A 26,519-nucleotide genomic window follows, 5' to 3' on the forward strand; every position below is an offset into this window, starting at 1 on the left:
ACTGTTGTAGTTCAAAAATTAATGTATAAACATAACCTGGATGGAGGTGCAGTAAATTTATTGTGTATTTTTGAATGTTTTATTAGATTATGAGTTTATGTTGGGGGCAGTGGGACTCCATCTTTTTTAGAAAGTAGACCCAAAATGTGCTTGTTCACCATAAAGTGAAGTGTACTACATACAGGGTCTGACACAAATAATGCCCCTTTTTTATTATATAAAAATCTTTATTACAAAATCATAAGCATGTGATACTGTAACATGAAAATATCACACTCGAGCACACCATATGACATTTTAGGTGAAATGTTCAAATTGCTGTCCATCTCCTGTGAGACATTCACATACCCTACCAACCACACTCAATGGTGTTACCTCTGCCATACCCTCTGTATACTTTGCTATGAGGAAAAGGTGGGTTATTATAAACCAAATGTATATTTAAAAATACATTTTAATAAGTATTTCAAGGGTAGTTTTTAGAGAGTTAATATACATTTTTCTTTTAGTTTAATTTTCACCTTGCATGATCGGCACACTGCAGAGTGGTGTTTCATATCACATGTCTTCTAATAGAGTATTCCATGAGATCACTGGGATATGAGTGCAAATAATGCCTTTTCTCTGTTTTGAAACAGAGAATTCCTAATGTGTGCTGTTGTGGAAATATTTATATTTAGTAGGGACATTCTTTACCTTGAAGGGAGAGGGAAAGCTCCATAGAAGAATTATGAATTGAATCTTAGAAGTTATACTTTTTAATATAATCTGACAGTCTTTGACTTTTAATTGAGATTTTTAGATCAGGAACGAGCAAACTGTAGCTTGCTGTATTTTTTTTGTCTACTTTTATTCAAAATATGTGAATAATATAAAATGGAAGAGTACCTGATAGTAAAAGACTTCATTTTAGCCTTTTCAACCATGTCTCAAATGTTTGCATTTCTGAATTTTTCACTTCAGTCAGCCAGGTTGACTAGAGGGTGTTTATCTTCCTTTCAGGTTTGTCTCCTTTGGGCCTGTATGTTTGTGTCGGATGCCCTTGTTTGGTGAGGGACGACAGGACTCACTCTCCACCGCCCACCTTCACTCCTCACCCCTGACTGGCCAAATGAGCCATCACTGGCCAGCCATGGGTAGTACTTGTATGAAATTGCCCCCTTATTTCTCTGCAGAGGCATTTTCTTTTTTTCTGCTCTGAAAGCATCCTGCGAATGTTTATCTCTGCCAGCTGTCTGTTTTTGTAAACAAAGTTTTATTGGAGCCATGCCCATTCATTGATATATTGCCTGTGGTTGCTTTCCTGCTACAGTGGCAGGAGTGAAGAGTCGCAAGACACTATGGGCTGAAAAACCTAAAATAGGTATTATGTAGCCTTATGCAGTCAAGTTTGCTGACTGTCAGTTTATGTCATTTATATTTAATGTAATTATGTCATTTGAAATAGGTGGACTGTGTTATTTGTTTTCTGTTTGACCCTTCTGTTTTGAATCTTTGCTCCTCTTGTGTTCCTTGAATTAATATTTTTTACTGTTTCATTTAAATTTATCTATTGACTTTTTGGCTATATATCTATGCATCACATTCTACTTAAAATTAATATTTTATCACACTTAGTCAAATGTAGAAGGCTTCCAACCATACAGCCTCTTTAGTATCCCCCTATGTTATAGTCCTCCATGTCTACCTACATTGAAAACTCCAGCAGACAATGTTATCTTTTTTTTTAGGGGAATCATACATATTTTAAAGATTTTAAAAGAAGAAATACAATCTTTACATTTACTGAAAATTTTACCATACTGTTGCTTTTCTTCAATCCTGAAGTTTCAGATTTTCCTCAAGGATTCTATTTAGTGTACAAGAATTTATCATTTTTTTTAGAGCAGTTCTGCTGGTGACAGATTTTCTTTCCTCTTTCACATGAGGATGCCTTTATTTTGCCTTCATTCCTGAAGGATATTGTTGCTGGATATAGATTCAGGGCTTACAGGTTTTTTTGTTTCAAAACTAAAGATGTTCTTTCTTCTTTCCATGTTTTTTGATGCAAATACCTAATTAAATGCTTATTACACTGTGTGTAATATGTGTGGGTTTGTTTTATGACTACTTTGAAGATATTTTTCTTTATATTAGAATTCCAGCATTGCATTTGTTTTGTTTCCAGTTACGGTTTTCTTTGAGCATATCTTATTTGGCCTTCATTGACCTTGAATCGATAAATGTATGTCTTTTGCCAGATTTGGGACGTTTCCAGTCATTATTTCTTAAAATATTTTTTCTGTCTCAATCTGTTTTTCCCTCTTTCTGGGTCTCTAATAATACAAATGGTAGATCTTTTGCTATTCTCCCACAAGCTGTAGGGCTCTGTTCATTTTTACAAATCTTTTTTCTCTCTGTTCTAGAGTTGATAGTATCTATTGATTTATCTTCAAGTTTACTGATTCTTTCCTCTTTTATGTTTATTTTGCTTTTGAGCTCCTATCCATTGAATTTTCTTATTTCAGGTATTGTATTTTCAGTTCCAAAATTTCCATTTTTATTTTTCTGCTAGGAATGTCACTTTCTATTTTTTAATGGTAAGTGAGTTTAACTTTACCTTATGGAACACAGATGTAATACTTTACAAGCTTTTGTCTGGTAGTCTGATAGTACATCTGATAGTCTTTCCTTTGAGAGGTGGTTGCAATTGTTTTGTTCTTTGGAGGTTGAGTAATTTTGATTTGACCCTGGATGTTTTAATATGTTGTGAGAGTCTGGGTCCTGTTAAATTCTTTTGACTAGTATTGATTTTTTTTTTTCAGTAGTTGTAGTAAGTAGTCACCCTGTTAGGTTCAGACTGCAAGTTCTGTCTCTTCTTCAGTGGTCAGGAGTTCCAATATTAATTCTGTTGCTACTTTGGGTCTGTCCCATTTACCTGCCACTCATGGGTTATTCCAGGACTTGGGTGGCAGTTCTAACTGCAGTAAGCCTTTGCTTACTGCTTGGGTCTGTTCTGTGCCTGTGCTCATGAGAGGTGAGCCCTTGTACTTGTGCCTGTTCAAACATAGATTTAGGGTATCTCCTTTTCTAGCGTGTCCTTCTCGAGATTACCCCTAGATTATCTGAGGCATCAGCTCTCCTTTTCCTGCTCCTCTGGCCAGAACGATGGGATTTCTCTGACTTCAGCAGCCTGCACTGCTGTCACAGTTGCAGACTCTCACTCAACAGCCTGCCAGTGGGACCAAGTGGCTAGAGAAAAGAGAGTGAAAAAAGACTGAGGATTTCTCCTTTCTTCTTTTGACTACTGAAGACACCTTTCCATATGTGTGTGACCAGAAAAACAGAATTTCTCTTCCAGTTTTAGCTACTGGCACTGCTGCTGCTTCATCTCATAAATGGAGTCTATTCTTGGGGCACAGTTAAGAAGGAAAAAAAAGACAGAAAACCATCTCCAACAACCAAGGATTAATTCCTTACACATTCTCTGGCCCCCTTGGGCCCCTCCCCCTCCCCCATTTTTCCCCCCCTACAAAGATAGAATTTCTCTCAGAGGTTTGTTCCCTGTGCCGCAGCTGCTGCAGTGCATGGGCCCTAAAGTATGAAGTGGAATTACCGAGCTGGAAAAGGGTTGGGCTGTAGGCAGCTGTTTGGAGAAAAGAGAATGATAATGGTTTGGGGACATCTTGGTTGCTATGATAATGTGTTTGTGTATTTTGAGGGCATGTTTTTAGATTTGTATCATACACTGCTGCTTTGCAAGAAGCAGATAGCCAATGCTCAGTTTTCCTATTTTTTATTTGGTATTTTTATCACTATAAGGAAGGAAAGTAGCTGGTGCTTAAAAGCCTCAGTATTTAAATTTGTCTTCTTTGGTTGGAGACAAAAAGCTGGGGAATGAAATTTGCATATGAATTTTGAAGACTTTTGCTAAGTTAATCCTCTTGAAATAATGTTTTCTGTTTTTCCTAATTGACTTGTCAAGAATGTTAGCATAGATAAATGGCCATATAGCACAATGTACCAATTGTAGTTGACTGTTGTATATAATACCTTTGAAATTGCCATCTGATGCAATTTTTAATTGCAATCTGATGACTAACTTTTAAAGTAAAATTGGAATTCTGCATATTCTTTGAGATATTAATAGTAATTAAGTTATTTTTTGAGCACTTGCAGTTTGAGTTATGTACTATTATTATCCTTATTTTACTAATGATGAATTGGAGCTTAAAGCAGTGAAGCTGCTTGGCTGAGGTCACACACATCTAACAGATGGCAAAGTTAGAATTTGAACCCAACAGCCTGTTTATAAAACCTGCTTTCTTAATCTTTATACTGTGTTATATATTTTGCAAGGTGCTGGGAATATGTAAATAAAAGATGTAATTCACACCCTCCAGGGCCTCACTGTTTAGCTCGTGAACCAGAACAATAAAGAGATAGTCACAGAACAATGGTGCTGTGACTCTTTGACATATTTTTGTTCTTTATATTCATAGCTGTGATTAAGGCTCATTCATTTTTGATCTTTCATTAGTCCATTCCTTTACTTTACATTTGAAAAACCAAAATTAGTATTTCTCAAACATCTTAGCATGTACAAGAAAGTGCTGTCCTAAACTAAACCTTGGATTCATTGTTTCACATTTATCTAGCTCTTAACAGAGCTTTCATATATCTTGACATGAGCCTTACCCCTACTGGAGGATGAGTCGGTGTTTGGACGTTAGGTTTAGAGAGTTTAAGTGAGCTGTGTAAGGTTGCCCCGATAGTAAATAGTGGAAATAAGACAACTAGAAATGTATTGCTTGACTAACAAATGAATATTTGCTAACTATAACAACTTTTGTATTTATATTTGTAACTTCACGTTAAATGAACCCAATGAAGTCTCTCTGTAATATGATACTTAAAAGTTATTATAATCATACTGCCTTTCAAGGTAAAAGTATATCAAATGTATATTTTTTCTTGTTAATTTTACTTATTTTGTGTTGGTTTAATGAATTAAAAAGTGTTATACTGTAAGAGCATAAAGTCTATTGAATTTGGATTATTTTCATTTTAGGATCTATTCAAGGTAGTCCTGCTTGTATTATAACATTTTACATTGTTCCAAAATTCTGTTTTAAATCTGTTTTACCTTTTAGTGTAAGAAAAATTGATACTTCTAATTTTTTACTTTTTATTTTTTACCAAACAGTACACGTGCATGGTAGAACATTAGGGGGAAAAAAAACAACAAACTCAGCCAGAGATTACTACTCTTACCCAAGTTGGGAATTTTTCCAGATCTCTTTTGGTTTGCATGCATACCCAAACACAAGGATCCAGTCTGCAACTTTGCGTGTGTCACAGCCGGATTTCTGCTGCCTAAGTCTTTTACCTAACACTCTCTTTAAAAACAGTCTCTCTTGATAAGCTATTTTTAAACAAGGACCTATAGGTATTTTATTTTCCCCTGTCACTGACAGAAAATGTTTAATGAATGTTTTTAGTATTTTAGTACTAATCATTTTAGTCGTTACCAAAATTCAAGGAGAGGGAAATTTCAATCAAGAATTTGCTGGTGGTAAATTTACAAATGCAGAAAATTAGCCCTGTGTCTCACTGTTTTTGACATTTGTTAGTCATTGTTTGGGTACAAGTAAATTAAAAGCCATCTTTTTAGTGGAGGTCACAAGAATGTTGAACACTCTAGTGCTTCGCTATAGAATCAAAGGAAGCTGAGCTGAATTGACCGAGTGCTATTAGAATGAGACATCCTTAAAAATGTTGGTGTGAATAGGTGATGAAATAAACCAATTTAGTTGGAAACAAAAAGTTGAATTTGGTATTCTTCGATTGGAGAAAGTGCAGAAAAAGAATTAGATCTTCAAAATGCCTGGGTTTGGGCACACAAAAAAGTAATTTGATCTGGTTTAGTTGTCCCAGGTTCTTGCTGCCTCTTCCTTTAGCCTTTGCCTCTCAGATACACACGTTAACTAACTTGACTCAGACGAGCACTGTTGACAATCACATCACTAGATCAAATAAGATTTAAAAAGAAGCAGGAAGATGGAAGATAATTTAATATTCATATCATCAAGAATAGGAAAAATACATCATTGGTGAGAATTTTTTTCTTTAATAAAAATGTCCATAAATAGTTTTTTCAACATCTAGTTTTATATGCTTTAGTAAAAATTTGTTATAGCAAAGTCATTCATTTATAATTTGGTTTTTGTTTGGGTATGTGAATAACCCCTTTCTCTTCCCATTAATGTCCTGTTTAACTCTCAGTAAATTATGGATTGGACTTATATTTATATTGTGCTACAATGACAAAATGTAATGTAGTGTTTGTTATTTATTTTTATTTATTTATTTTATTTTTTAAAGATTTTATTTATTTTTATTTATTTATTTACAAGTTTTTTATTTATTTTTATTTTTATTTATTTTATTTTTTAAAAGATTTTATTTATTTATTTTTAGAGAGGTAAGGGAGGAGATAGAGAGAGAGAAACATCAATGTGTGGTTGCTGGGGGTCATGGCCTGCAACCCAGGCATGTACCCTGACTGGGAATTAAACCTGGGACACTTTGGTTCCCACCCCGCGCTCAATCCACTGAGCTACGCCAGCCAGGGCTTATTTTTTTTTTATTTTCTAACTTAGCATTTAGATACTAACTCCTCACCACCTTTGTGTGTGTGTATGTGAATGTTTTAAAGATTGCTACCCCTCATTTAAAAAATATTAGAGAAATTTCGCTCTTATTTTTAAGTTCCATGCTGTATTTTACCAATAAAGTCAAATTAAAAAGAGTTACCTTTTAATTGATAGTCTCTCTAGTCTTGCTCATTTTCTTGACAATTCTTAAACCATAAATTTTGTAAACCATGACTTGAAGTAACAAAGATTTATGATTTTCAACCTTAGCTGGGCTTTTAGTATTGCTTGGCAGTTCTGTATTCCATCCCCTGTGTTTTCTTTTTACATGCATTAAGTACCCTCACCCCTGACTTTACATTAGTACCTTTGCCATTCTCGGAAGATTATCGTGTCTTCTCATTCTGAGAGAGAGAGAGAGAGGTGGTGTAGTAAGAGGAGGGAGGATAAAGGTAAGGAGAGGGAGAGCATTTACCTATATAATTACCTCCTTTCCCTTTTAGCATAGCTAATAGATTGCCATGTGTGCCCCTGATTTTATCTGTTATTGGACCCTTCTTTAGTCAATGTCCATTTTCCTCACTGCACCTGTGACTTCTCCCACCTTATAGACTATTACTGCTTCAACACCGAGAACTTGTTTAAACCTCTTGTATCCTAAAAAATACCCTGTTGTCAATTTTCTCTGCTCTTTCTAGCAACAACTACATCTAATTCCTTACCTTTACGGCTGAACTTTTTGGATTTACTTGCATGGTTTGCCTTTATATCCTCTTGTTCGGTCCTCAACTACATTCCTTTAAAAGTTTTTTTTGAATTTATGGGGGTGATATTGGTTAATAAAATTATATAGGTTTCCGATATACAATTCTATAATATATCATCCATATATTGTATTATGTGCCTACTACCCCAAGTCATACTTCCTTCCATCACCATTTATTCCTCCTTCATCTTTTTCTACCTCCCCCACCCACTTTCCTTTTATGGTCACTATATTGACGCATGTCTGTGTCTATGAGGGTTTTGTTTTTGTTTTGTTTTTTTTTTTTTGCTTAATCCCTTCACCCTTTTCACCCAACTGTATCCTTATATGCACTAGTCTGATAAAATTGTCAAGTATGTGGCCTGTTTGCAAAATTAAACACTATTGATTTCTTATTCTTTTAACAGTTAAAAAAAGTTTTGATGAAGAATTTACATATAGTTTTAACAGGCACATTGTATACTGCAAAGGTATTAGAAAAAAAGAAGGACTCTTCTTTACCTGTTGTAATGGCCAATTTCCACAACCCAGGGGCAACAACTACTTGCAACCCCTTTTATTATTTCTTCGGTTATTTACTTCCTTATATCTGATTTTGTCACATACATCAATTTCCTTATAATTTCCACCAGGTTGTCTTCTCTCCTGCTCTTTGGATTTCTTTAGATATACATTCAGTTTTTAAGTTAAACATTCTATTTTTTAATAGATTTTATTTATTTATTTTTAGAGAGGGGGGAAGGGAAAGAGAAAAAGAGGGAGAGAAGCATCAATGTGTGGTTGCCTCTCACGTGGCCCCCACTGGGGACCTGGCTTGCAACCCAGGCATGTGCCCTGACTGGGAATCGAGCAGGTGACCCTTTGATTCGCAGCCTGTGCTCAATCTGCTGAGCTACACCAGCCAGAGCTAAAAATTCTATTTTTTTTTTTTGTTCACATACTAATTCTTAAAACTGTAGTAGAGCATTCTTTGGATTTTATTTTCAATTACTGAAGGTTGTTAATGCATTGTTCTTATGTTAGATTAAAAAATAACAGCCCATATTGAACAAATGAACTTTCTCTGTTTTCCAATAATGCTCTCATGAAGTCTTTTTATTTCAGCCTCACTGGTCATCTTACTCATTCTTGAACATGACAAGCATGATTCAACCTACTGGCTTTTGTACCTGCCCCTTCGGAATGGAATATCCCTGTTATGGACTGAATATTTGTGTTCCCCCCAAATTCATTTTGAAATTTTACCCCAATGAAATGGTATTAGGAGTGGGGTCTTTGGGGGTAATTAGGATTAGATTAGGTCGCAAGGGCTTGTCCTCAGGAATGGGATTTAATATCCTTGTAAAAGGACAGAGAGAGCTTGCTTCTGTTTGCTCTCTGCCATGTGAGGATACAAGAAGATAGCCACCTAGGAAGCAGGAAGCACATCCTTACCAGACACTGAACAGAGAAACGTTTCCCTTATATTTTCTCCAAGAGTTTTACAGCTTTAGCTCTTACTTTTAAGTTTTTCAATGCTTTTTAGTTAATTTTTTTACATGGTATAAGGTAAGGGTTCATCTTTACTCTTTTGCACATAGATAATCCTGTTTTTGCAGCACTGTTGTTAAGAAAGACTGTCCTTTTCCCATTTGAGTGGTTTTGGTAGCCATTGTTCATATTATTGGATTATATATACAAGGCTTTATTTTTTGGCTCTCTATATTCTATTTCACTGGTCTATATGTCTGTCTTAGGATAGTACCACACTGATTACTGTAACTTTGTGTAATAAATTTTGAAATTAGGAAATCTGACTCCAAAGTTCCTCTTTTTCAAGACTGTTTTGGCTATTTGGGGTTCTTTGGGTTCCATGTATTGAATAAATTTTAGGGTGGATTTTTGTATTTCTGCAAAGAAGTTATTGGTATTTTGGGCGGAATCACATTGAATTTTTAGATCACTTGGGTAGTATTGACATCTTAGCAATAAGTCTTTAATTCGTGAACATGGGATGTTTTGTCATTTGTGTGTTCTCTAATCTCTCTGAGCAGTGTTTTGTAGTTTTCAGTGAACAAGTCTTTTGCTTTTTGGTTAAGTTTATTCGTAAGGTATTTTTTATGCTATTGTAAATAGAATTTGTAATTTCTTTTTAGGGTTATTTATTATTAGTGTATAGAAAGCAGTAAGTCTTTTTGTGTGCTATTTAATATATTACTGAATTACTTCATCTTTTGTCAGTATTTCACTGGCAGTCAAATGATTTGAACTGAACTCAAATGGAAACTAGAAATCAGAATGAATGATAATTTCTGATTTGAGTTCAGTATTAAATTTTTATTTAATCTTTGAGCTTATCTAAGTGTGCTAATTTGGTACTATAGATCTGGAAAAATACAAGGAAATCAAAATAACCTTTGAAAAAAATTTAGTTTGAGCTCTTGAAATTATTAAAATGTTCTGGAAATGATATTTTTGAAGCTTAATTTAGAGCTTGTAGCTCTTACTTGTACCATCTTATTGATGCTTTTCTAGAAGTTGCTGGAAATGTTTTTTACATTTGGGAGTGGATATGCCGTTGAATATACTTTGTAAATAATTTTTTTGTCTTTTTCTTATTCACAGGCCACAGAAACACTATTTAGAATGGGTGTAGCAAGAGGAACCATCACCACGTTAAGAAATGGAGAAGTAAGATGAGAATTTTGATATAATCATTAGTCTTTAATTCATAGAATGCCATTTTAAAATGGGGTGAATTCTATGATGCTTCATGTAACAAATGGAGAAATATCTGTTGTATACAGTTGTAATTAAATCTGACCTAAAAATCTATTTAAAATAATTCAGTGGTATTGAAACTTGATTTTGGGCTGCAAATGAATTGCTGAGCCTTTAATCTTTCATTATGAGTGGTTTTTTTTTTTTAAAGATTTCTTTATTTAGTTTTAGAGAGGGAAGGGAAGGAGAAAGAGAGAGAGAGAGAGAAACATCAATGTGCGGGGGCTGGGGGTCGTGGCCTGCAACCCAGGCATGTGCCCTGGCTGGGAATCGAACCTGCGATGCTTTTGTTTGCAGCCCGCGTTCAATCCACTGAGCTATACCAGCCAGGGTGTTTATGAATGGTTTTTATGCTTAAAAGAAAATGACATTTAATACCAACTTCTGCAAACATATATTTTTTAATGAATATAATCCAGTATCGCAGGTTAAAATAAATAAAATCTTAAAAAAATAAAAAAAAAGAAAATAATCCCATACCTTTCTCCTTTTTCCCATTTTATGTTCTACAGATCTGGTTCTTCTTACATAGGGTAAAATAATTGAAAATGTTGAACTTTATTATAGAAAAAGAGAGAAGGAGAGGGTTGGGGAGAAAAAGGGAGGGCAGAGAAATTGAATTTAGTCTGCTCTTTCTTGTAGTTGAGGTTCAATCAGGATACAGATTCTAAGTTTTGACTTTTGTAAATGTTTCTACCAATTCTTAAAAAATAATTCTACCACCTGAAATAAATTTCCACTCAAAATTATTACCAGCCTAATTACCACTCTGCTTTATAAAATTTATGGTTCAATATATCTGCTTGTTAGGTGAAAATGTACAATCACTTGGAAATCATATACTCTTAAATGGCAAATCACTTTGGTATTAATTTGTAACATATTTTTTGGATGAAAAGACTTAAGTGACCCCTTTGTATTCTTAACAAACCGCAGTATGTGGTGCCATTTTAAGTAAAGAAAATATCCTCACTAATAAAGTCAGACATATTTATCTGTATAGATTGTGTCAAATGAATTTCAGATTTTAGTATTTACTATGTATTTTCTCATGGGGGGAATGAACTATTGAACTTTACCTTCTGTAATAAGAAGGTTGAAAAAATATATGCAAGGCAGTTTTATAAGAAATCTTGTGAGCACACCAGCACATACTGGAGGTGTACGTATTTTATCTAATGGTGGGGAAGGAGTTAAAGCAGCTGGCTTTTGACTCATGTCTCCCCCAGACTGCTTCAGGTGACTAACCTAGTTGACAGGCATTAATGTCAGACAAGGTTTTAAGCACTCTGTGACCTTCAGTTTCTAAAATGAGACTGTAACTGTAAGATGCACATTTTTTCTCTTACATTTTAAGATCCCTAAAAATAGAATGTGTTTTTTAATCAGTGGCACCTCATAGTCATCATTTACTGTTTTTCACATTTTAACACCTCTAAAATGATGAGATTTCTTATGTTTGTGCTACCTTGGAGTTGATAATATATAATATTTTGTAGTTAAAAAAACAGAGTGACATATAGTAAATATGTCACAGTAAATGGTAGTTAGGATAGGCCACTAATTAATTTTGATTATTTGACTTTTGGAAGTAGAGAATTAAAACAAAACAAAACAAATACAATATATTCTAGGATATGTGTATGCAAGTGCCATACAGTTGTGGGGGATGGCGGTGGTCTAAGTGCTATATAATGTGGTTTCTGCCTTTAGAGGAGCTTCCCCTCTGCTGGAGGAAGCAGTCATCACTACTTAAAAAATCTCACAGTGTAGAAATGCTTAGTTTAGTTGGAGTCTGGAAAGAATTAGAATCCACATTCCACTTGAAATGTACTGAATTTTAGTATCAAGGCAATAATAGAGAGTTTGTTTGAGAGTATGAAATAGACTAAAAGGTTAAGAGTATAATGGATTATTTAAAACAGAAGTTGAAATCACCATATTTATCATAATGGACAATTTTTGATAATGCTCAGGAAGGAGAGGGACAGGGGATTTACTTGTCCCACAGCATTTAGAAAACTGCAAAATTATCTGTTAAGTGGGGATTAATAAGTAACCCCATGGCAGTTATATCAGGTAGGAGAAATAGAGGCTGGTGTATCCAAATTACAAAAATATCAGTCTTTGAGTAAATTCATTATCTGGATGCATGCCAACGCTGAACTTGGCTTGTCTACCCTTCCTTGTGTTCCATCACTGAGCCTACATTTGTCTACCTATTTGGACACTACTGCTTGGATGTTGTAAGAAATATTGCAACCAGAAAACATGGTTCTTCTCTCTCAAAGTAGGAAGATAGTTTTTGAAAAGTTTGAAACTTACTCTGTAACTTATAATAAATCATTGGAGGGCTTAAGTTTCCAGGGGTGTCCAGCCTTTTGGCGTCTCTGGACCACACTGGAGAAGAAGAGCTCTCTCGGACCATACATTAAGTACACTGTGACACGTAAGCACACAAAAAAATCTCATAATGTTTTAAGTACATTTATGATTTTGTTTTGGGCCACATTCATAGCCATCCTGAGGCGCATGCGGCCCACAGGCCTCAGGTTGCATACCCCTGGAGAGGCAAAGTGATATATTATCTTTTATAATCTTCATCATAACTCTGCAAGGGAATAATTATTATCCCATTTTATAGATAAATCGAGTCTCAGAGAAGTTACACATTTCACCTATGATTAAACAGCCAGGAAATGGGAGAGCTGGGATTTGAACCCCAGTGGGATTCCAAAGCCCATTCATTCCACTATACAATGTAATCTACCTCAATGTAATTCACTTACTAAGAGTTTTCTAATCATTCAATTGTCCTATAGTTTGACAATTGAAAAACAGCATAGTAGCTAATACTCTGAGATTATATAGTCAGCCAGATTTTAATGCATTCTAATTATCACCTTTTCATATGTGTAATGTATGACTTAAAATGAATGAAATAAAACACTGACCCTTCACAATTCTATTTTGTGACTAAATGCTTAGCCATGTTGATGTGTTCTTTGTTCAGTGCTCTGTATGGGCTAGCTGAATTTTTATATCTCTATTACATTACATAAGTTAGAAAATAGATAATTTTCTGGGTAGAAATTTTTAAAATGTGTTTATTTGGGGGGAATAACATAAAATCATCACTATCAATAAATAGTTATTGAATGTGCTTGTCTCAAAAATTATACTTTTACAATTTCTTCAGGAAATGTATCCTGTCTTTAGCTTTTCAGGTATTTATGTACAGGGTGAAACAAGTACTCATTAAAAGATACAGTTACTCTCTTAAATTTTTGTATTTTAAAAATTACTGGGGGTTTTTTTTGGTATAACTTGAGACCCAATTAAGCCAGACATTGGTGTTTTTTTTAATTAAATTATTTTTAATTCAAAGTTTTGGAAGAAAACAAAGCTTAGCAATTCTTTCCCACAGGAAGGTAGGATTTCAAACTCTAGTCTTAATTAAGTCCTTTGCCATCTGTTTGTTAGCCGTCACTGTCCAGTTCTGACAGTAATAACAAGGAATCAGTGAATGTAATGAAGAAGCTAAATGACTTTCTATAGACAGTGAATTGATTCATCTATTGCAACTTTATAATTTTTAATTTTATGAATTTTTAAAATATCAGCATATCTGCTTTCATTTTTTCAAAATGTTTAGTTTTGATACCTATGTCTCTAGCATCACATTTGAAATTTTTGAGAAATTCATGAAAGGAGGAGAAATAATCATTATTTATTCAGCAAGTATTTTTTTGAGTACTTCCTACGTTTCTGACATTGTTTTATGTGTCTGTGATCCATCAGTGAGCAAAACAGAAAATATTCTTACTTTGGGGAGCTTATATTCTAGCCCATTAATGATTTAAGTTCTAATTATGGAAGAAAATAGATAACATGCATAGCAACTAAATAGTAATTACAATGATAAAGCTTCAGAAGATGGTTATGAGCAAGCATGTGGTTTAAAAGTAGAAGTAATATAAATGATGAAAGAAGGAATAAATATTTAGAGTAGGGGTAAGTTAGTTGAGAAGATTTCATAGGAGGCACACTTTAAACTGGGCCTTGAAGAAATTCATGAGCATAATTGAAGGAGAGAGGTCAAAAAGCATTGCCAGCCCTGGCCAGGTAGCTCAGTTGGTTAGAGCATCGTCCCAATAGGCTGTGGGTTCGATCCCTGGACAGGGCACATACAATAATCAACTAATGAATGTATCAATAAGTGGAACAACAAAACAACAAGTCAGTGTTTTTCTCTCCCCTCCCCTCCCCTCCCCTCCCCACCCCTCCCCTCCCCTCCCCTCCTCTCTCTCTAAAATCAACAACAACAACAACAACAAAAAAAGACATAGCCAGTTAGGAAAAACAATATAAAAGGGAGCATAGTTGAGAGATAAGGAGACATATCTTTTTTTGTTAAAGATTTTATTTATTTATTTTAAGAGAGAGAGGAAGGGAGGCAGAAAGAGAGGAAACATCATTGTGTGGTTGCCTTTCATGCACCCCCTATTGGGCATCTGGCCCACAACCCAGGCATGTGCCCTGACTGGGAATCGAACTGGCTTCCTTTGCTTCCCAGGCTTGTGCTCAGTCCACACAGCCACACCAGCCAGGGCAGGAGACATATGCTGATGAAGAATCAAAAAGGAAAGGGGAAGAACGTTGTAGTGTTGAAGGGAAGTAACATTTGCTGAATGCCTTTCCCAGGTACTTCATAATTAGTTCCTTTTTACATCACACAACTTTCCATTTTAGATACTTTTATCACCATTTTTCAAAACATGGTATTTGAGGTTCAAGAAAGAGTATTTTTTTAAATATCATACTTCCCTGAAAACTTGCTATTTCAGTTATTATGATATTGATTAAACTTGTGGTAGAATCAAGAATTAGTACTTGATCTTCCTCCCAAGTGGAGTAGCCGGCCTGGTGTGGTGGAAAGGGCACCACTCACTAGTCTGCATGTCAGATGACCTGGGTTCTCTTCAGGCTTTGCTAGCTGTGGGATCTTGGACAATTAACTTCTCACAACTTCAGATTCATACTGGAGAAAATCAGTTGATCAGGTGATCTTTAAGGTCTTATATAGCTTTAACATTTTCTACTCATAGGCAGCTTTGTATACTCTTTCTTTTTCTGTGGTTCTCAGCCTTGACCGTGCATGAGAACTGCACATGGAGCTCTGTATAATTATAGGTGCACGGGCTCCATCCCCAAAGACTGCATCCATTAGGTTTAGTCCAGGGCTCTAGTATCTGTCTTTGTTAAAACATCCATTGATATTAATGCTTAGCCACTTTTGTGAAGTAGTGTCTTAGAGAAGTATCTTTCAATCTTATGTCTTTTTCTGAACTCAAGGAATGTACAGTTTGAGTAAGACAAACACATAAAAAATAGCAAAGAAATTGGAAGTGTATTTGGAGATTTTATATATAAAGTAGAACTCAGTAGCATGGATTGTTGCTGTTTGGGAAAGGTGGATGTGGGATGTGACCCACTATTCTTCTTTTTTCTTGTTTTATGTTACTGCATTGTGTTAGGTATTTTGTATGTTTTGTTTGAATGGAAATCTTTTTTTGCCTTTCTGGAGTATGCTTTAAATAAATATTGAATATTATAGACTATTTAGTTTTAATATAATTGCTAAAATGAGGGTAGTAGGATTTCTTTGGATTTCAGGTTTAGCATATAATAAGTTGTACCTGCTTAGCATATAATAAAGATTGCAGTGTGTATATGTTAGGCGAACAAGTAACATATTTATTTAGAAAGATCTTATTTGGCAAATGCTGCTTTCATTTAATCAACTAAGTTTAAGATAAATATAATCATAACTATCTATAGATTTGTATATATACATATTAGGGCTATTTTATTTCAAAATTATGAAGTTTATAAAATGATATACTTTTGACATCAAATTTTTTCATGAATTAAGGAATATTTGGAGACTGAAATTTATGTATTTGATACTTGTATTCATGAAGTTAATATTTTTCCTTAGCAGTTAATTTTTATTATTATCTTTTAAATTTTTCTTGAATTTGTTTGGGTGGCATTTGTTAATAAAATTAGATAGGTTTCAAGTGTACCATTCTGTAGTACATCACCTGTGTATTGTATTGTGTTGACCATCAAAGTCAAGTCTCTTTCTGTCATCACTCATCACCCCCTCCCCTAATACTCCCCTACCCCCTTTCCTTGTAATCATCGTACTGTTGTTTGTGTCTGTCATGAAGTTAACTGATTATCCAGATATTAAGATACATTGCCAACATTGTTGAAATCATGTTAAGGTCATATTGAGTTTAATATAATATTTAAAGGATTTTCTTCTTTTTGAATGTGAATTCTTTTTTTTTAAAATATTTTATTTATTTATTTTTAGAGAGGGAAGGGAGGGAGATAGAGAGAGAGAGAGAAACATCAATGTGCAGTTGCTGGGGGTTATGGCCTGCAACCCAGGAATGTACCCTACCTGGGAATCGAACCTGGGACACTTTGGTTCCCAGCCCGTGCTCAATCCACTGAGCTACGCCAGCCAGGCTTGAATGTGAATTCTTTATATAAGGAAACCTAGAAATAACTGTAATACATTTATGTTTTTAAATAAAATCTGTTTTTTCTTAGTTATAATAATTATTATTTTTTACCATTTCTCTTTTAATATCTCAGGAAATACATGTCTTTAATTGGTAAAGCATTAGCATTTTAAATAGTGAAGTCTCTGAGGCCTCGTGGCTATTAGAATGCCAGTAACTAGTAGCTTGTTAAATCTAATTAAATGAGCAAATAATTACTGAGAGGATCTTAAAAGCAGATATGACATATGGTACTGGAATCAGATTCAGAGTGCCTTTGCTTTTCTTTCTTCCTTAAATATTAATTGACCACTAGGCTTTACACTAGGTGTGGAGCTTTTAACTGTATATAAAACTAAAATGGTTTCTTCTCTTAGGAAGCTTTGTAGTCTAGTGGCTGAGTCCATAACCTGCTACTTGGACCTTGCCACTCAGTATCTTCTCCTATAAATGGGTTAAAAGCATCCACTTCATGTGAGAAATAAATTAGATAATATGTATGAAGCAGCCAGCACAATGTCTAGCACTCAAAAAGCAAATCTTTTTGAGTTTAGCCTATACCAAATAATAACTATTTTTTATTTAATTAAATATGAAGGGTTTTTTTGTTCTTTAAATTAGAGTGACTGTAGGGAGACCTTGGGATTGTGATTGCCTATAACAGTGTGTGAGCTGAGACTTGTTAGTAAAATACAGACCAGATATTTTGAGAGTCAATGGCTACATTAATAGCAGTGTTATTGGTACTTTTGAATTATCATTTCCTTCCTGTGTGACTGAAGGTATTTAGGTCACCATATATTGTCAGTGCCTTCTGCTGTCCAGTGCCAATAGCTCAGTGATATACAGAGTATATGTTTAGTTACATACTTGGAATATACTATTCAACCAAATTCTGCTGATTATGATTTTGTTTCTACATATAGAATAAACATAGCAGGGAGAGGTGCAATATTATAGAAAAACTGAAATGTACAAACAAACACAAGAATCCTATTTAAAAACAGGTAGCCCTGGCTGGTGTGGCTCAGTGGATTGAGCACCAGAAGCAAAGGGTCATCAGTTCGATTGCCAGTCCAGGCCCATGCCTGGGTTGCAGGCCAGGTCCCCAGTGTGGGGTGTGTGAGAGGCAACCACACATTGATGTTTCTCTCCTTTCTTTCTCCCTCCCTTCCCCTCCCTCTAAAAATAAATAAATAAAATCTTAAAAGAATAAAAACAGGTAAAGTCATTACATAATGAAAACTAAGCTCTGATAATTGCAAGATTTAGTTGGGCAAAAATCCCACTGAGAATGGTGAAACTCTGACCTTTCACAAATTCAGACAGAAGCTCAGGTGATTCTGTCCAGAAAAGCTGGGTTATCTCTTCTGCAATAAAACCTCTGATTTATGTATTGTATTTCAACAAGAAGAAAATATTAAGGTGCTTTACACATATCCATTACCATTGAAATATGTTAATTTGATTGTCTTCCTCCCATATCTTCATATCATCTGAGGAAAAAGAAAAAAGAATCCTCACCATTCTGGTTGTTCTCAAATAACTCAGGTCTATTATTTTTTTTTCTTCTGGGAGTGATTTCTAAATTGTATGTTTATTGATAAGCTATATAAATAATCTATTAGAATTTAGCCCAGAAAAGTTATTATAATGTTTTTTCCTCTCAAACAGAAGGTAGAATATAGCTGTTTTAAAAAAAGCTATATATAAAAAATGAATAGTATCCAGACCAGGAAAGATTAAGGCCTAGGGAATTTTTATAACAAGCAAGGTATGTACAAGGAAGTCTCAAACCTATTTCTAGTGAAATGGGAAGGTATCTCTGTTTGAGATACCTGGAGCTGCTGGTCATTATTTTTGGGCGATGAAACATTAAAGGAGGCTTCAAAGTAGTTGTGGAATTGCTACCTTGCTCATTTAAAAAAGTTGTTTTTCTTAATAGCCATCAATCTGCATGGTATAAGTATTGAACTGCCAGAGGCAGAAAACTAGTCTAAGTAACATCTTGATGTATTTTTTTCAGTTTTCCAATTCTATGAATCAAAACAACATGTTACATTTTGGCAGGTGCTTAGAAAATTTAGAATCCATGACAGAATTGCATTATAAAACACTGAGCTTAAGAACTTGTATTTTATTCTTGCTGAAATATTTTATCTTTGTCACTAAATCTGCCTTAAATTACTCATCATGTTATATGCTGTGGGATTTCATACTCCTAGTGAACAAATTGAGTTTATTTGGAAATTTCTGGTGCAGACAAAGAGGGCCAAGGGCCAAAGTGAGGTTTTAAAAATATCATACCACAATGTTTAAGCTTGGTGGTCTTGTCTATACCAACTCTGCATGTGCCTTTCTACATGAGATAATTATCTTTTGAAATGCCCTTATTTTCTTCATAATAGTAACTCTTTTGATTTAAATAAAAAATAAGTGTGCCACAATTTTGTCCTTAAAGAAAATAAACAATATCTGGACAATATCTGGCTAACTATGGAACACTTAGGTTTTATTTTTCAAAAATTGGAAGGGGTCTTAAGATAAACATCAATTTTTATTTTGATCCTAATAAGAAGAACATTAGGCCAGGAAAGCAATTATTTCCACATGGGTAAGGCCAGTCTCAACTACTCCTCATCCATCAACTGCTCACCGAACTTAAACGTGCTTACCTTGGTTTATATAGCTAAATGTGGTTGAATGCATTAGAAAATGCAGGCTCAAGTTAAAAATAAAGTATTCAGATATAAGCACATAGAAAATACTTCTTTGTATAAAGCGTACTAAAGGAATTTTATGTATAATATTTATCAGTAATTTAAACTTTTTGAATTACCAAAGAAATTTCATTTTATACACACATGTATGTATAATTATTACCATTTTGTTTGTACATCTTTTTTCTTTGTTGACTCTTGACTGTGTTCTTTTTTTTTTTTTAAAGTTCTTTTTTTTAAAGATTTTATTTATTTATTTTTAGGGAGGGAAGGGAAGGGGGGGGAGAGAGAGAGAGAGAGAGAGAGAGAGAGAGAGAGAGAGAGAGAGAGAGAAAGAGAAACATCAATGTGCATTTGCTGGGGGTTATGGCCTGCAACCCAGGAATGTACCCTACCTGGGAATCGAACCTGGGACACTTTGGTTCCCAGCCCGCGCTCATTGACTGTGTTCTTAATAGGTGAGTTTGCTACGGAGAGACAAGTATTGCTGGTGGTGGTTGAATAGGGTTGTGGCCAAGCAAAAAATGGAGGATTTGTATTGTGATGTGGCTGATTATTTGAGTGTTCAGCCCTGATCCTAAAGCTTTCACATGAATTACTTTACTCTTATCACTCAGGAAATTTTAAGTATTTTTGAAGCTGTGTGCCAGGAACTGGGAACAAAGACCAGATATATTTTTTTATTATAGCACAATCTAAGATATGCTTTATATGAAAATTTTCTACATATAGAATTATGCAATATGTAGCCTTTCGTGTCTGACTTCTTTCACTTAACATGTTTTTAAGGTTCATCCATACCAGTTTTCTTTTTCATGACTGAATAGTATTCCCTTACATGGATATTTTGTTTATTTATTAACTAGTTAATGAATATTTGGATTATCTCTAGTTTTGGGCTGTTATGCATATTTTTGTGAGCATTTACATAGAAGTCTTTGTGTTGACATATGTTTGAATGTCTCTTGGCTTAATAACTAAGTGGAATTACTAGGTTAGACGAGTAACTTTTTAAGAAAAAGTAGCTGTACCATTTTTACATTCACAATGTCAATAGACAAGGCATCCAGTTTGTCAGCATTTTTGCTAACATTTGGTATTATTGGTCCTTTTGATTATGCCATTCTAGATACACGTAGTGATATCTCTCATTGTGGTTTTAATTTTCATTTCCCTTATGACTAATGATGTTGGATATCTTTTTTTGTGCTTATTAGTAATTTGTATATCTTTGATGAAATGTCTAGAAAATTTGGACACAAATGTTTTATTAAATATAAATAAAAATACCTTTTTCTAGGTCCATAGTCAGTCTTTCTATTTTCTATGTCATACTTTTTTTGAAAAGAAAAAGCTCTAAATTTTGATAAAGTTCCATACATTATTTTTTTTGTATCATATCTAAGAATTTTTTTCTAACCCTGGGTCACAAAGATTTTCTTAATAAATTTTATGATTTTTGGTTTTATATTTAGATATGTGATCCATTTTGAGTTGATTTCTGCATGTAAGGTGAAATAGAGATTCACCTATTTATTTTACATATGTATATCCAATTGTCCTAGCAGCATTTGTTGAAAAACTCTGCTTTGCCTATTGAATTAACTTTGTCAAAAATCAATTGACCTTAGAATTCATTTCTGGACATTTTGTGATTCTGGTTCTGCTAACATGGAGGAAGCACAGCCTCTCTCCCACTGGTTAAAACTAAAAACCCTGAACAGAATATATAAAGCAACCATCTGAGATCTCTAAAGAGTAAATAATAGCAAGAGGTTTGGGAAAGGCCAAAAAGTATAACTGACACCAGTATTTCCTGTTCTTCCCCACCCGCCATCCTTTATCTCCTGACGTGGATTCCAGGGAATCCCCTATTCTCGATGTACACAATGGATTCAGATAGAAAAAGCTCTCAGAGAGACCCCCTCTCCCTCTGTATGTGGTCAGAGAACTGGAAAGGAGTAGACTGTGCATGAAGTAGACTGTGCAGAAAATTACCATTTTCTTTTTATGTTCTCTATTTCAGTTCTATTCTTCTGGTTAGGACTGCAGGCAGGCTCGCATCAGGAGGCTGCCCTCAGCTGCACTGGCAGCGATGCAGCCATTTACCGCTGAATGATAATCTGTCTCTCTGACCAGAGAGACTGAAAAGGGGGATCCTGTAGTCTAAGAAGTGTGGGGAGAGTATCTGTGGGTTTTACCCCCTGTCTTTCTCACCACTTCACCCCTGAGACAGATGTAGTTGCAGGAAATGTACGATGATGGTATGACCGTCAAAAACCCTTTGTAGACAGAGGATCAATGAAAGGATCCTGGGAGACAGAATGTAGGAAAAATCATGGACAGGCAGGAGACAGAGAAAAAGATGACCCAAATCTGTGTGTGAAGTCTGAAACTCACCCCTGAGCTGGACATATGTGAAACTCCTTTGCGGAACCATGATACAGGCTCTGAGAACTGAACTACAGCATGGCCCTCTGCCCTTGGCTGGCACACATGGGGACATGCTGAACAGCCCTGAAAAGACCTGGGAAACAGAAAATGGTATTGAAACCACAGCCCACAACAGGTGGGTCTGGTCTTGTGTTTGGAACCTAACCGGGTTGATTACCTACAACAACAATAAAAATAGCAACAAAAACAATAACAATTCAATTTTCCAGAGGACAAAAAGTCTTTAATATGACCAAGAGTGTCATAATACAAGTCCGTGGGGTACAATCTAAAAATATTTGACATACCAAGAACCAGGGAAATTATAACAAATTGTAGGAAAAACAACAGTCAACAGATGCCAATCCCGAGATAATCTCTATTTTAGAATGATAATAAAAAGTGTGAACACTTTTGACATGAATGGGAAGACTGAAGATCTCAGCAAAGAAAAAGAAACCAAAGAAGAGTCAAATTCAAATTTTGGGGCAGAAAGTTAAAATAACAAATATTAATATTAAATATTTAAAAAGCTAAAAATTCACCAGATGACTTATGTAGCAGAGTAGAAGACAGAGGAAAAACCGTGCAGTTGAAGGAAACCCAATAGTAATTGTGAGAAAAAGACTGAAAAAAAAAGTACAATGATCAAGAACCTGAAGGAAATAGCAAAGGTTTAATATTTGTGTAATAAGTGTTTTACAAGGGAAGACAGAAATTTGTGGAGAAAAAGAAAATGTTCAGGAATGGCTGAAACTTTCAAATTTGGTGAAAGACAAACATTTACACATCCATAAAGCTCAGTGAACCTCCCCCACCCCGCTCCCACAAGGCTCAATATTGTATGATTCAATGTATATGACATTCTACAAAAGCCAATACTATAGGGATGGGAGATTACATTAGTGGTTGGCAGGGGCTGGAGGGGCTGGAAGGTCAAAATGAGGGAATATGTTTGGTGATGGAACTGTTCCATATAATAGTACTGTTATTAGGTACCCAAATCTGAATTTTTCAAAACCCATAGAAATGTACACCTTAAAGAGTAAATTTTATTGTATGTAAATTACAAGACAAAAAAGTAATGATTAAAATAAAAAATGTGTATTGCAAGGCAATACTGCTCAGAACACTTGTATTCTTTAATTTCTCCTGGACTGTTGAAGATTAAGGAGGTTAGTTCTAAACATCATTTTTTTTTTCCTTAGGCTTCTTTCAGGATTTTTTTCTTTATTTTTAATTTTCTCTAGTTTGAAATTGATATGCCTAGGTGTGGTTTGTTTGGTATTTATCCTGTGTAATGTTCTCTGAGCTTGCTGAAACTATTTGGTGTCTGACATTAATTTGGAGAAATTTTCAGTCATTGTTTCAAATCTTTCTTCTGTTCCTTTATTCCCATTACACATACGTTACATTTTTTGCAGTTCATAGCCCTTGGATATTCTGTTCTTTTCAGTTTTTGTTCTCTTTGCTTTTCAGTTGTGGAGGTTTCTACTCATGTATCCTTAAGCTCAGAGATTCTTTCCTTACCATGTCATCTACGAATAAGCCCATCAAAGGCATTCTTCATGTCTGTCACAGTACTTTTTATCTCTAACCTTTCTTTTTGCTTACTTCTTAACATTTCCATCCCCCTGCTTACATTGCCCATCTGTTTTTTGCATGTTGTCTACTGTATCCACCAGAACCCTTAGAATATTAAACATAGTTGTTTTAAATTCCTGGTCTAATAATTGCAATGTATGTGCCATACCTGGTTCTGATGCTTGTTTTGTCTCTTCATACTGTGTTTTTTGCCATTTAGTATGTTTTGTGATTTTTTTTCTTGATAGCTGGGCATGACATACTGGATAAAGGAACTGCTGTAAATAGGACTAGTGACATGCTGGTGAAGTGCAGGAGAGGGGGAGCGTTCTGCAGTCCTGTCATGAAGTCTCCTTCCTTTAGTGAGCCTGTGCCTCTGGACTGTGAACTTCACAGGTGTTTCTGTTTTTTTATTTGTTTTTTTCTTTTCAGTCTGCTTAGGTGCTGCAGGATGGTTCAAGTGGGCTGGAGTCATATGTGTTGTATGTTGGGTATTTCCCTTCACCCAGGACAGTTAGGTTCTGATAATATTGGATAAACCCTCTGGTAGAGGGTTTAGGTTTTGGTTAACTTTGGTTTCTCCTGAAGGCAAGGTCTTGTTAAGAACTGTGTTCTTGGGCCCTGGCTGGTGTAGCTCAGTGGATTGAGCTTGGGCTGCGAACCAAAGGGTTGCAGGTTCATATGCCCAGTCAGAGCACATGCCTGGGTTTCGGGTCAGGTCCCCAGTAGAGAGCATGTGAAAGGCAACCACACATTGATGTTTCTCTTCCTCTCTTACTCCCTCCCTTCCCCTCTCTCTAAAAATACATAAATAAAATCTTCAAAAAAAAAACCAACAAAAACCAGAGTGCTCTGGCTTATTTCAGTATGGTTCCTTTTCCTATGGAACCATAGGAAAAGGCTCCCTATGCCTGGAAGCACAGGGGGATTTTTCTCTGAAATTTATAGTGAGAACGTAGTCAACTTCTGGGAGGTAAAACTCACAACAAAAGTGTGAGGGCCCCCCATGACTGGGTTTCCCTGGAGTTTTTGGCTCTCAGACTTTGTCCTCATGGAACTGCCAGCAGTTCATTCAATTTCTGTTCAGGTTTTCCTACACCGGCCCTGGTTTCTGTGGCTTCCTGCTTAGGTGAGCCGTGACTCCCTGCATTTGCGTCTGTTTCTTCCAGCTTGGGGGCAGAGGTTTGCCCTGTACTCACACCTCTGTTATAGATCCCTAGAAGAGTTGTTGGTTTTTTTAGTTCATTCACCTTTTTACTTGTTAGGGTGGAGTGGCATGTGAAACTAGAATTCCCCCATATTCTTTTAGGAGAATAAAATCCTTGTACTCAATATTTCTGTATGATGTTGAAGTCTTTTAGTTCATTTTGCATGAAGGTGCATTTTTTCAAAATAGAGGATCGATAACATGGAGTATATTCAAAGTGGGTGTCATTGTCATAAGCCTTTGAGATCCTTAATAAAGCCCAAGAAAGAACTTGAAAAGAATTTGCCAAAAGTAAAGATTTAGAATAGAATTTTGAATATGTAATGCTATTTAGCAGTATTAAAATGAAGTCTTTGTTTATTGTCTTTCCATGCAAACTTTGTAAATTTACATGCCCACATGAAATATATATATGTTTTGTATTTCCTATTAATAGTAGGTATATACAATGTACATTTGTGACTTATATGCTATTTAAAAATGTATATTAAATTGGGAGGAGGAATATAAACCAAAGTGCTCTGTTGTATGTATGTTTAAATTAAGCTTATGGTTGCTTGTTCATTGCTCAGATTTGTGATATTGGATAGAAGATTGTGTTTTATGAAATTGAAGGCAAGGTGGATTAGGTAGAGCACTACAGACTCAAATAGATCTTACGGCTCTGACAGCTATTTTAAAGCGTTGTTTATCTTGTGTTTGAAAAATACTGATTTTGCTTTGTGAAGAGCTGTCTTTAGCTTTGGTTTGCATGGGTTTTGTCAAGGCTACTTTGTCAGTTACAGTTAGAGTATTTTTAAAAAAACCTTTGCATTATATTTTCACCCAAATGGTAAGTAGAAGAAAACCCTTGAAAAGCAAGTCAACTTATATACTAGATACAGTCTTTTCTATAATTTTCTTAAGTATGGTTTATTTTTAAGGCACAAATATAAATTAACATTTTAAATCAAATTTACTTAACATGGTAAGAAATAGTTGCTCCCAAAGAATTATGATAAAACCGTATGAAGGAGATTGCCTTTTCTTGTGCTATCTGGGCTGAGCAACAGCTTGGGGAGGCAGAAACTGGGACTGTGCCGCCTACGACAACCTCGTCTGTCACCACCACTGATGAAGCAAAGGGTCAGGATGTTCGCTTACCTCACAGAACGCTAACAAGCACATGGTAATAGCTGGCTGTGCCATGCCAAAAAGATAATGAAAGATTCAAAAGCAAGTGGATATTTGTTGAAAACAAACTGTGCTCTTTCCTATTTCTTCCCGTTTTCTTATTCAAACCCTATTCATTGTTCCTGGGAGACCCCTCTGGGTTGTTGGCTCTGCTGGGGAGTGCTTGCTTTTCCCAGCTGGAAGTCATTTCTCCTTTCTCTGAAACATCACAGCACAGTATTTTTATGCTCTAACATCCTTCAGTATTTCCTGCATTTACATTTGTTGTTTAGTTTCTTGCCTTAATGTTTCCTGCTAGATTTTAAGCTTTCCAAGGTCACTTTTTAATGTTTGATTTTCCTTTGCATTCTGGATAGTACTTTGTACAAAATCCCAATTTATATTCAGTGAGTTAATGGGAGACAAACTGACAATAAATTAAGAGGAAAAAACAAACCTGTGTTTGTTTAAATTACAGTTTCTTGTTTCTGCTTAGTGGTAGTGGGTGGGAGGTTGTTCAGTCCAGGCATACCTTAGAGGTATTGTGGGTTTAGTTCCAAAAAGCTGCAATCATGTGAGTATTGTAATAAAGTGAGTCATAATCTTTTTACTGGTGGAGGGTGTTGCCTTCAATTTGTTTAGAAAAAGGTAACATTTAAAGTGCAGTAAAGTGAAGTGCAGTAA

The 26,519-nt window shown here is 35.2% G+C and overlaps 1 protein-coding gene across 2 annotated transcripts in view; it reads left to right on the forward strand.

Moving 5' to 3' along the window:
- The window catches only part of TMEM135 (transmembrane protein 135), a 237,548-nt gene that overhangs the window by 82,564 nt on the left and 128,465 nt on the right, over positions 1-26,519 (forward strand). For both annotated transcript variants that reach the window (XM_045818190.1, XM_045818189.1), the window contains exon 5: positions 10,006-10,071. In XM_045818190.1, coding sequence (XP_045674146.1) covers positions 10,006-10,071 — 66 coding nt within the window. The remainder of the gene's footprint in view (positions 1-10,005; positions 10,072-26,519) is intronic.

The sequence above is a fragment of the Phyllostomus hastatus genome, unplaced genomic scaffold (assembly GCF_019186645.2).
Source record: "Phyllostomus hastatus isolate PE091 unplaced genomic scaffold, TTU_PhHast_1.1 phas_scaffold_317, whole genome shotgun sequence".
Taxonomy (NCBI): Eukaryota; Metazoa; Chordata; class Mammalia; order Chiroptera; family Phyllostomidae; genus Phyllostomus; species Phyllostomus hastatus.